Raw genomic sequence first — 11,733 nt, 5'->3', positions numbered from 1 at the left:
ATATTGCCTTTTTTTAATTTAAAGAATAGATTGGCACATTTTTTATTGTTGAATATCGGTATGGAATGACTTGTAATGAACTTCAGTTTATACAGATTTAGATCATAGATAAGTTAAGAATGCTCTAATACAAGCTCACTATGGTAAGTAGTTGTTTGTATAAATCTGTTCTATTGAGAAAATAAAAGAAAAAAAAATTACAGTTAAGGACTACCTTCTGCACACTTGTATTTATTTGATGTTGGTCTCCAAATGTACAACTAGATTATAGCATTTACAACATAATTTCTAATAAAATACTATTGCAATATATATACAGAGACTCTATTATCCCGAGACTTTTTGTCGTGACATGACTGACATCTTGATCACAAACAGTGTTGTAATTGTAATTTGTAAAGATACACATTTACAAGAATGTTTAATTTTTATTTATAATAAAATCGATGAGGAATGTACTCATCATATGCACGTGCAATATCACTACAAACAAGGATTTTTGAATCATGATAGATAATCGAAGCATTCTGAAGCTCATATCCATGGAAATCAGGTAACGAGTAGCCTACCCTTAGACGCAAATTTACAACCGGTACAATGATCGATTTTAGAAGCCTTGACATCACAGACTGCAAAAATTCCAGAACTTTTTAATTGAAATACAAAAGTCACAAATATATATATATATATATATATATATATATATATATATATATATATATATATATATATATATTTTAAACAATGAAGAATGATATCAAGACCCGATTTACAGTGTTAAGATGAACGTACCTGAACAAGAAGCATATGCAGGGTGCCAATTTTACTCCATTTCAGAGACATTGTGAGTTTGCTTAAGCTAATGCCACCATTAAGAGTGGTCGATATGATCCCAGCAAATCCAGAAGCTTCAATCTCCTGTAAAAATTAAAAATACCATCCATATGAGTCAATGAATTCAACTCTCTTTAAAACAAACATTACATTACTGATTACAGTGATTTAAAGTTAACATACCATAGAGATACATGCAACTGGAATAACTTCACCAGCATCCACAACATTGATAAAAACATCCGAGTTTACTGTAGCAACAATACCCTGATTTTGGATTTGTATGAGTGGAGGTGACAATACAGTAAAATTGAAGCTCATGTCGTCATTCGGGTATTCTTTATACAACTTTGGAATTATAAATCTCCATTCGGCAGTGTTCAATATCTTCTGATCCGGTAAGTTATCAACAACCCAATACATCTTCTTTGACTGAAACAAGAACATATACAGCTAGTGAGAGTAGGAAAAACACAAGGACCCAATATGCATATCTCTTCAAAGTACGAGGGCTTACATTGAAGTAAACCGTTGATGCTGAGTTAAGAACGTTTTCATGTACTGAAATTCCAACCATCTTCTCTGAGTTACTACACGACCCTGTTCCTGTTGATGGTAAATTGTTGGTGTAATGACCCCCCAAAGTTGCTTTGGGGTCAATTTGTGTAAATAAGCCATTGATGCCAATGAGAAGAGAAGTAGTGGTCATGGTGGGGCCCTCCGTGATGGTGACATTTAAAGCAGTGATATTGCCAAAACTGATTTCTTTTGGGAATGTTTGAAAAGCTGAATCCAGTTTTATCACTGCATCCACGACTTTGTTGGTGATGGTATCTTCAACTGCTGATACTATGTCATCTTCAAAATAATCAACTATTCTGCAAAAACGATAATATGAGAGGTCAATAAAACAAAGTTCAACTTTCCAAAACATCCTACTTGCAACCATACTTCTTGCAAAAATACAAAATCAACATCATACTTGGCAAGAATGCCCGATAATGGACAAAATGCCACGATTGATAATTTTTGTTGCATTTTATACAAATTGCAGAAAATGGCAACCTACTTTAGCCTTGCTATCAATATACATAGACAAAATAATCATTACTAATGGCAAAATTTTGCAAAAGGGAAAGCATCTCTGATTCTATTAGCATACAAACACATGAATAGAGTAATATTATGAATGATCTTGAAATCGTAACAAATGAAAAGGATAATACCCTTGATAAAGCCAAGATGCCCCTCCATCTAACTTAATGGAGATATAACTAACATAGCATCCACAGTCTTCAGGAGACAATCTGAGAGTCCCTTGTTGGTTCTTTAAACCAAGAGTCATCCCTATTTCCATACCTTCAACCTTAACACGCACACTATTCATTAGCTTCCTACTAAACAAGAAAAGAAAAAAAGAGGCAGTGTAGATTTAATAAAAGAAAGAGCAACCCCACAAACAATAATGTTAGCATTCTAAAGGTAAATAACTACTTTTACTCTACTTGGATAGTCAGTTTTTGTATTAGCATCTAGCCCACTATTCAAAAGGGTTAATTGCAACAATATTTCACCTTTTCCCCAATTTACACCATCAAGTGGTTTTTTACATGAACTATGTTTGAATTTAGTACCAAAAATATGCAACATCTTACTGTTTTATTTTTTCATCTAAACACTTAAGTGGATACATATCGATGTTTCTCTTTTAACCCATATGATTTATTTTGTCAATTATGACCACAGAAGATTCTTCTTATAGTCAAAAATGCTTCACAGTTAAGTTGCACCATAATCTTAATGAGGTGTTTGTGAACAAATAATAAACTAACGGATGAAAAATGTTGCAAGTAAGATGTTAGTATATATTGACAACAAAATGAAACGTGGTTGCATACTTCATGTAAAAAAACCATTGTTGCATAAACCTGGAAAGGGGTAAAAAAGTGTGCATAAATAAGCATTTGGCAGCTTCAAAACTAGTTGTTTCAACTTTAAAGCAGTAGGTTATTAAGCACTAAAAACCTCATATAATCAGTTCAAATTTTGAGATGCATAACTAAACACCCCTTGAACTACAACAAATAGTAAAAACCAAAACTAAGTCTCAAAAACATGAATTTCTGGAGTAAATTCACCTAAAGCCAAGAAGCGAATTCAAACCAATTTTGCTGCAATATCTACCTGAACATAGGCGACCCCACTGTCGGAAAACTCAAACAACCAAGTGCTATAAGAATAACTCCATTCGAAACTCAAATTCGCAGTCGCACCAGACGCAACTATGGTAACACCCATCTCCCCAGGTTGAACAATCGAGGTGGGAACGTTAACCTGATATATAACAATATCCGACAGAACCATACGAACTTTACCCACAAGTGGGATTTGAACATTTTGTTCGATTTTGGGCAATTGAAGAGGAATCAAAGATGAAATCGCAGTGTTTATCAGTAAATCCTTAGCAAATTCAAGACCCTTTTCAGAAATACCAAAAGATATATACCCATCTTCACCTGATTCAACATGCGTAGATGAAGAAATCAACAACAAGGGTATCACGAAGATGATAAAAACTCTTCGACTCATGATTCATGAAGAATTCAGATAAAACTGAAAGGATAGATTGAATTTACAAAACAGTTTTAAGTCAAATCAACTTGTTTGTCTAGTTTAGTTTGAAGAAAATGAGCAACATCGTCCTAGAGCTGGAGTTACGTTCAAACGTGATGTTCACCTTGGGATCTGACACAGGCCATAAATGGCGTCAATATTGAACATGGATAAACATTTGCAAACAATCAACCAAATCAGCGATATACGTTACCTACTTTTGTACGTATATTCGAGATGATACTGTTGACTTCGTGGATTAATAATAGATGTATAAGAAAAGGAATAACACCGTATTATTCGCATTAAGTTAGGATATTTGATAAATGGTTCATTTAAAAAAAGGAATAACAACGTTTAGGATTTAGATTTAATATATGGATATCATTTTAAAAAAAGGGTTAATGTCACTTAAACTCGACCAGCTATTTGTTTTGGTTTTATTTAGTCTATTCTTGTTTTTTTTTTTTTAATAAATTAGGCCAATATTCCATTTTTGTTGGTTTTATAGGAAAACAGATTGACGCGGCAAAATTGGTTCAAGCCATAGATATGGGGGATATGAGTACTTAATGTCTCATGATCCAAACTCATGGTGTCCTACATACTTTAGTCAACGTAAATATATCATTTTCTATTTTCATTTTTACAATTAATAACTAACTTGTCCATTCTTCCACAGATGGAGCATGTGAGGCTTTAGAAAACGGTATTAGTGAAAGTTTCAATACATACATACACATACGCATCCATCACAATTATTTTGCAACATTGACAAAATAATTAAAAATGGGCCACAAGTTTAATACCTCGGCTCAATTTACCAAAACGGGACAATCATTAACCTAGGTGATCTTATGAACTGGTAATAACTTGCAAGGACGCCAAAGGTAACAATTTTACCAATAAAAAATGGGATTAATATTAAAAAAAAAAAAAAAGATAGATGACCTAAATCATCTTACAAAGTCAATCCCATGTTGCACAGACATATCACCAAGACATATTACAATATCTAAATGTTAACCACGATGTTCCAAGTAGTATCTTTTTACCAATTTATTTATAAGAAGCTGTCATGTTCCAATTTGCTATAACAAACCGAAACATGTGAGAATAAATTGGTAAAGAGTGTTGTAAGTTGGATGCATAAACAAGTGTAATGTAAACAGAAAAAGACAGATTTATAATGCCACAACTTGAGTCTGGCAGCGTTTAGTTTGGTTTGGTTTGGTTTGAAGCAGCATAAGATATGGTTTGTGGCAGTTTTGTAAATCTGTATGGTGTTGTAATTAATGACACACCTTTTGTGTACATGATGTGATGATGATGCACAAATAATGGTAATGGGCACACAATACAAAATCTAACACACATTTAACAGTAACACTAACTACTACTTCTTAACAAACACTCACTCGTGAGATGAACTGCAACAAACCACTGCCCAATGCCCCAATCTGGGAGCAGATCCGCTGGTTTCATGAACAAAACTATCTTCTTTTCCTCTTCTTCTTCTTCATTGCAAAATATACAATCAATCAATCATCTTCTTCCTTCCTTCCTAGTAAGTAAATGCATGCCAGACCCAACAGATAATGGAGATTCATGGATTCCAGTATTCATATCATAGAAAGTAATCTGGTGGTGGTTTTTTAGCCGGGGCGCCTCTTGATTCCTGTATTTCAATATCACCATATTCATTTATTCCAAAAATAAGGCCGTGTTTAACATGGAATTAGAATTCCAGATTCCATTCCATGGGGTTGTCAATTACACGCACGGAATACACACTCTTTCCATTCTTCCTTGGTTTATTACAAGACCAAAATACCCTCATTATAATATACATATACAATAAGCAAAAAAATATTTAGTTATAAATAAATATATTTTAAAATTAAAATTGAATTTTCATTTGACATGATGGATTATGATTCCATCAAATTCCAATTCCTTTGACAGATCACATTCATTCCAACAACATTTTACAAACCAAACACCCCCTAGATGGAATACAACGACGAAGAAATGGTATGGACAAGGTAATGTAATCATGTTTGATTTGTTGTAGGAATGGAATTAATTTCTTATATTGTATGTAAATACAATCTACAGATTTTAACTCTACTGTATATACTATTTAATTGCAATTAACATTTTTTTTACAAAGTCAACAAATTAAACATGATAAAAAGTTAAAAGCTCATTAGTCATTACAACCCAAAAAAGTTGCAATAAACAATATAAATATATTTTTGGGATTTTTTAAAATCATGAAATGTTTTAAAAAACAAACAGCTTTTACTTAAAACTTACAAACTAAGTAAGGAATGAAAACTTAAAAAATGGTTCATTCCATTCCATTCCATTCCATTCCATCAAAACAAAACAAACAGCTTTTACTTCATTCCATTCCCTCCCTGATTTCATCATACCAAACACTAACATCATATTCTCTAGTAGTGATTCGTATAGTCATCATTAGGGGAATAAATGGCATGGCCTAAAGACACCCAACCCAAATTGCATTTCAATATTTTTGATAAAGCAGAAGCAGAAACAGAACACAAACCTGTGGAGCTGCTTTAAATACTCGGAACTGTTTGTTAAGATTCTCATCCAGTTCAAGAATAGCAGCCACATTACCACACCTGTGGAAGCGTAAAAAATGAATTAGGAAAAGTGGCGAGATAGATGAGATGAAGCAAAAGAAAGGGTTTTATTTTTATTACCTGTAACAGTAATTTGGGGCTGACCAGACAGTAACAATCTGGTTGTTAAACATCCATTTAAAACCTTCCATTACCAATTGATGTGCACGACAAATGTAATCGATATTATTGGTGTGGTTAAAAGAAGTAACAACACTGCCACCAAACAAGAAACCAGCACCACGTGGACTCAGACCCCACCCATCAACAATGTCCTCCGGGTCTGACCACAGGAGGTCACACATGGCACCATCATGGGGCACTTCTTGCTTCCGGTCAATTGTCCGAATCTGGAAAATCACATTCACACCACTCCACTCTTGTTATTCATTTCATCAATTACAGTAAAAAAAATCTAGTTAATACTTATGTTATCCAACTCTTCAGACCTGATCTAATGTGTTGATGTTGGGAGACAGACCACCATGAACTGAAAATATTTTGTTCTCAATAAGCGCAGACAAACTGCAACAATGTTAAAAGTTTAAGTCATGTAACCAAGATGCTATCAGCAATAAGGCTTCTACTTCTTTTTGTGCATGAAAACCTCACAAATAGCAACCTATATTCCATTGATTTCTTTATTATGGCATCGTGCTTCCTATTACAACATGCTACTTTGAAAACTCTATCAATAGAAAGGAATTTCTGTAGCTATAGTTGGATAGCTTTTCCAAGTATAATGCCCTGATACTGACTGATAGGATTCAAAAAAGAAGCACAATGCTATAATTGGCTAAGTACAATGCCTTAATAAGATTTAAAAAAAAAATGAAACTACAACAACTTTGTAATAGGAATAAATAAAAGCTTGATGCTATAATACACAGATAAATGAAAGTGTGTTGTTATTTTTTGCATTTAGTAGTATAAAACAATAAGTGCAAGAAGTTAGCAGACCTTAGGTAATCAAATATATCGGTGCAATATCTCCAAACATTGACAGAACCATACTTCCTCAGACACTCATCATAGAATCCATACACCTAGAATAAGGAATGGCGGTAAGCTTTAAAAAAAAATTAAAAAAAATTGAAAATCAAGATGAAAATCAAGTACATAAAGGAACCTGTGTGATCTGTCGGCTCTCGTGATTCCCCCTAATCAATGTTATCCGATCAGGATACCTTACCTAATTACAACACTTCTTAATTACAGAACAGCTAAAACAAAATAATATGAATGCTTCAAAAATTAAAACTTCATGAAACTATGAAAGGACTATATAATTAGCCTGCATCAGATGATAACATAAATTATGAACAATACTAGAAACATACATCTCATCTACACATGTTTGTAAGCATATATATATATATATATATATATATATATATATATATATATATATATGTTTGTAAGCATACTAGAAACATACATCTCATCTACACATGTTTGTATATATATATATATATATATATATATATATATTATAATAGACATTTTACATCTGACAATGCAATATTTGCTTATTTTGAAGTGAGAAAATTTATTAAGCAGAATTTACCTTGAGGGCAAGTAAAAGCAAAAAGGTCTCTACAGAATAGAAGCCTCTGTCCACAAAATCTCCAAGAAACAAGTACTTAGTCTTTGGGCAGTCACCACCTACCTTGAATAGCTCTTTCATGTCATAAAACTGTCCATGGATGTCGCCACATATCTATACAACAGAAAAAAAAAAAAAAAAGGTCAATAACAACAAAATTGAAATTACTAGTAAGTGCTGTTGAGAAGGAGAAATAATTTAAACAAGCAGCAGTGTCAAATAAGAAGTAGCAGCAAGCGAGTTATGTGGCTTAAATAATTTCCATTAGACTCAATTGTCTTTAACAATTGAAGCTCTTAAATTGCATTGAGAACAGTGACATCAGGTTTCTGGTTCTTCCTTTGAAGTTGAGTTGACTTGTGCATGACACCAGACATGAGATTGTTTCTCTTCTGTTCATTAATCATCAAATCTGGCCTTCAATTTGTAGCTTGGAGTTGGAGTACATGTTAGTACACTTTTCAACCTTACTGGTAAAGAATATCCAATGGCCTTCAAATTTTGGGGGTGTTTGGATGTGTGTTTTCAATATGACTGTTGACACTTGGACAGTCTGAATCATATAATAAGTTGCTTAAAACAAGGAATAGTTAGGTGTTACATTTACCTCGATAACTAGTTTTCTACAGCTACCTGCAAGTCTACCAAGTTTAATTGAACGCCCAAAAAAACCCTAAGGATATAGTTTAAGGGTGTACTATGAAAGCAAGGAAAGTACTCCTGACGTTTCTACCAAATTAACAGGCCCCTTCCTTCACAGTCTTTACAGGAACTACACATGTGACTTTTAGAATCAAATCAACCGATAGTTTAGAAATGCAAGATACAGATCGAAACATGGTCCCAGCTAATGAATTCGATGAACAATCAGCTTTATCAAAATTTCACGGTTCATAACCTGAACACACATAAAACCCTAAATCGGTCGCCAGAGTTCTGTCTAGATGGATACATAGTATTTTAGCAACAAAAAGCACATAGAAAACATACAATAGCAACTTGTGTACAAGAATCTGAACAGAGGAGGTAAAAAAGGTAAACCTACAGTGACAGGAGCATCGACTCTTTGAACGTTGCTCTCTTCGACGAGGATTTCCATGGCTTTCAAGCAGAGAGCCTTGACTTCAGACTCTTTGAGTGGTTCACAGTTCTTCAACTGCTCGATTTGCCGGTCTAGGTCTGACATCCCTCCTTTTTGCTTCTTTTCTTCCCTTTTTGGAAATAATTTTGAAGAGAAAGCGGAAGAGGGGGTATGTGCGGCGGCTACGATTTTCTCCGATCGCCCGCTCTTCAATTTTCAGTGGCTTGTGTGCTCTTCAATTTTTGTGACTGGTGTACGACTTTCTATCACTTGACTCGCGAATTTTTTTTTTTTTTTGGCAAATCGAAGAAAAGATAAACTGAGGTGATTTCTGTTAATTTAATAAAATTTAGGGTTAATAATTATATTATGAGAAAATTACAAAATTAGCCAAATACACTAATTACCTTACAAATTTAGCCAAAAAAAATAGAAATTGCAAAAATAACCACTAAATTCGCAGATGGAAATGCCCCATCTGCGATTTTGGCATTCCATCTGCGAATGTACAAGTGCCTAAAGCACAGTTGTGCTTTAGGCACTTGTACATTCACAGATGGAAAAGTCCATCTGCGATTTTTGCTGTTCATCTGCGATTTTCGAGGTGAAAATCTATAAAACGGTTTTTTTTTTCTTCATTTTTCACTCTTCAATATAGAAAAACTCTCTCTCTTGGAGATTCCTTTTGACGATTTCTTGAAGAAAATGGACGATTATTTCAACAATCCTGAAAATATGGTTAGATTTTAACTCTTTTTATTTTTTAATTAACATTTATTTAGTATATGTCTTTATTATTTTATTATTTATTGTATTAGTTAGTGTAAAAAAAATGAAATTATATTGTTTGTGATAGGGTAATTTTGTTGTATTTGATAGTTTTAATATTTGTTATTAGTAAACTTGAAGTTTAAATGTTATTTTGTTAGTGGTTGTATGAATGTACAAGTAGAGACTGCGTAGAATGTGCATCGGGTAGTTGTACATTTAGTAAAATGGTTAGAATATGCTAATTTTTTTAAGTTATTAGTTAAATAAATTGTTAGAATAATGTTTACAATATGTTTTAGTTAGTGGTTTAAGTTGATAAATTGATATAGCATGGTTAGAATATATTATTTGTCGTTTGTATAATTGTTGTATAACTTGAAAATTTGTATATTCTTATCGTATAATTGTTTTTATAAATTGAAAAATGGTTAAAATAATGTTTACAATATGTGTACAATAGTCGTTTGTATATTTGTCGTATAAGTTGAAAATTTGTATATATTTGTTGGTGAAGTATAAAAAATTTTATAGTATGGTTAGAAAATTTTATAATATGTGTACAATAGTCGTTTGTATATTTGTCGTATAACTTGAAAATTTGTATATATTTGTTGTTTTAGTAGAAAAAATTTTATAGTATTGTTAGAAAATGTTATTTTATATAATTTGAAAGTTAAAAATTGTTTGTATATTTGTCGTATAACTTGGAAAATTGTTAACTTAGTTGTCGTTTTAGTTGAAAAATTGTTTGTTTATATGGTTAGAAAATGTTATTTTATATAATTAGAAAGATAAAAAACGTTTGTATATTTGTCGTATAACTTGGAAAATTGTTTATATAGTTGTCGTTTAATTGAAAAATTGTTATAGTATGTTATTGTTTTTTAGCGTAAATATATAAATTATTTATTAGATATTTGTATTTGCATTGTTATTATTGTTTATGTTATTATTGCATTTAATAATGATATATTTTAAAATTAAAATAGTTGTTTAGTTTTCTAATATGTTATTGTGTTTTGTGCAGCATGATTATAATAATTTCAATGTGAAAGCTATTGTAAACTTAAAAGGACCGGGGTGTAACATATGGGAAGTATTTGAAGTGTTAGATGGTGTCAGACGTGATATATTTAGAGATACAGTTTTTGGATATTTGTTGGACGTCCCTCGTTTACAAGGGGACGGATTGTTGTTCCACAAAATGTTCCTTCATCAGATACGGCCGGACGCTGTTTTATCTCCAGATGGAATAAAACGGTTATATTTTAGAGTAGGCGATACGAAAATTGTATATGGGCCGGAAGTTTTTGTTTGATAACCGGGTTGAAATTTGGGAAGTATCCAAAAAACATCGGGAAAAAAGTGTCAGAAAAAATAGTTAGTAGTAAAAAAAGATGTTTATTGCGTAAGCGGCTATTTCCGAACTATACAAATAGTTCGGTGAAAATCGGTGACCTTAAAAGTTTTATTTTAAATCAACCATTCTTAGAAGTTGACGACGCTGATGCAGTTAGAGTATGTTTGATATACATTTTGTGTGAAGGTTTTTTGGGAAAAGAAATAAATGATCGTGTGCCACAAGATTGGTTTTTTTTTGCTGAGAATTTGGATGTCTGGAACAGGTATTTTTTGTTTACTTTGAAAGTTTTATATTATTAATGTTAATTTATATTATAACTAAATTTTTTTTGTTTTGTTAGTTTCGCTTGGGGTAGCTATTTATGGGATTTTATTGAGGATACATGGAACAAGATAAATAAATATTTATCACTTCCTAAGCGTCGTCAAACTTTAAAATACACCGTCTCAGGATTTACGGCTCCAATTAGGGTATAAAAATTTACTTATATTTAAATGGTTTTATTGTTATGTTAGTTATTTTAATTTTAACTTTTATTACTATAATTGTAAAAATTGTAGATATGGATATATGAGATGCTTTCGGCTGTTCGTGCCTGTGGATTTGTATTGAGAATAAATAGAGACATGCCTCGGATGAAACGATGGAGTGGGACAAAAAAATTGAAATGTGTTGATGTGAACAAGATTTTTTCAAAGATACAGGTTTATAAATATTTTTTTATTATTAATAAAAGTCATTATTATACTTTTATATGCATTTTTAATATGTTCAATTTTTAGGAGGGACAACCACCAAGAAAAAAAATGTC

General features: G+C 32.1%; 2 protein-coding genes across 2 annotated transcripts; both read right to left on the bottom strand.

Annotated features, from left to right (window-relative positions):
* Positions 1-211: 211 nt before the first annotated feature.
* Positions 212-3,669, bottom strand: LOC145116026 (putative BPI/LBP family protein At1g04970). The gene is made up of 6 exons (XM_079052388.1): positions 3,019-3,669; positions 2,061-2,200; positions 1,352-1,712; positions 1,018-1,266; positions 793-918; positions 212-629 (listed from the first exon to the last, which is right to left on the bottom strand). Exons 1-6 carry the CDS (start codon positions 3,421-3,423, stop codon positions 429-431), a joined length of 1,482 nt encoding a protein of 493 aa, XP_078908514.1. The 5' UTR covers positions 3,424-3,669; the 3' UTR covers positions 212-428.
* Positions 3,670-4,612: 943 nt separating this feature from the next.
* Positions 4,613-9,048, bottom strand: LOC145114472 (serine/threonine-protein phosphatase PP-X isozyme 2). Its single transcript, XM_079050485.1, has 8 exons — positions 8,753-9,048; positions 7,669-7,821; positions 7,231-7,293; positions 7,062-7,147; positions 6,551-6,626; positions 6,183-6,451; positions 6,023-6,101; positions 4,613-5,125 (listed from the first exon to the last, which is right to left on the bottom strand). The coding sequence occupies exons 1-8, from the start codon at positions 8,891-8,893 to the stop codon at positions 5,075-5,077; spliced, it is 918 nt and encodes a 305-aa protein (XP_078906611.1). The 5' UTR covers positions 8,894-9,048; the 3' UTR covers positions 4,613-5,074.
* Between the last annotated feature and the right edge of the window lie 2,685 nt (positions 9,049-11,733).

This window comes from Lactuca virosa, chromosome 5 (genome assembly GCF_052849685.1).
Source record: "Lactuca virosa cultivar CGN04683 chromosome 5, Lactuca_virosa_CGN04683_v6, whole genome shotgun sequence".
Lineage (NCBI taxonomy): Eukaryota > Viridiplantae > Streptophyta > Magnoliopsida > Asterales > Asteraceae > Lactuca > Lactuca virosa.
Note: the sequence above shows the minus strand (reverse complement) of the source record. Positions and strands in the feature narration are given on the sequence as shown.

Coding starts and splice junctions, on each gene's coding strand:
- LOC145116026 (XM_079052388.1), bottom strand. CDS start 3,423: ATGAGTCGAAGAGTTTTTATCATCTTCGTGATACCCTTGTTGTTGATT. Junction 1,267..1,351: donor CATCAACGGTTTACTTCAAT/GTAAGCCCTCGT, acceptor TTCTTGTTTCAG/TCAAAGAAGATGTATTGGGT. Junction 630..792: donor TGCATATGCTTCTTGTTCAG/GTACGTTCATCT, acceptor GAATTTTTGCAG/TCTGTGATGTCAAGGCTTCT.
- LOC145114472 (XM_079050485.1), bottom strand. CDS start 8,893: ATGTCAGACCTAGACCGGCAAATCGAGCAGTTGAAGAACTGTGAACCA. Junction 6,102..6,182: donor GCCCCAAATTACTGTTACAG/GTAATAAAAATA, acceptor ACGCTTCCACAG/GTGTGGTAATGTGGCTGCTA. Junction 5,126..6,022: donor TATTTAAAGCAGCTCCACAG/GTTTGTGTTCTG, acceptor ATTGAAATACAG/GAATCAAGAGGCGCCCCGGC.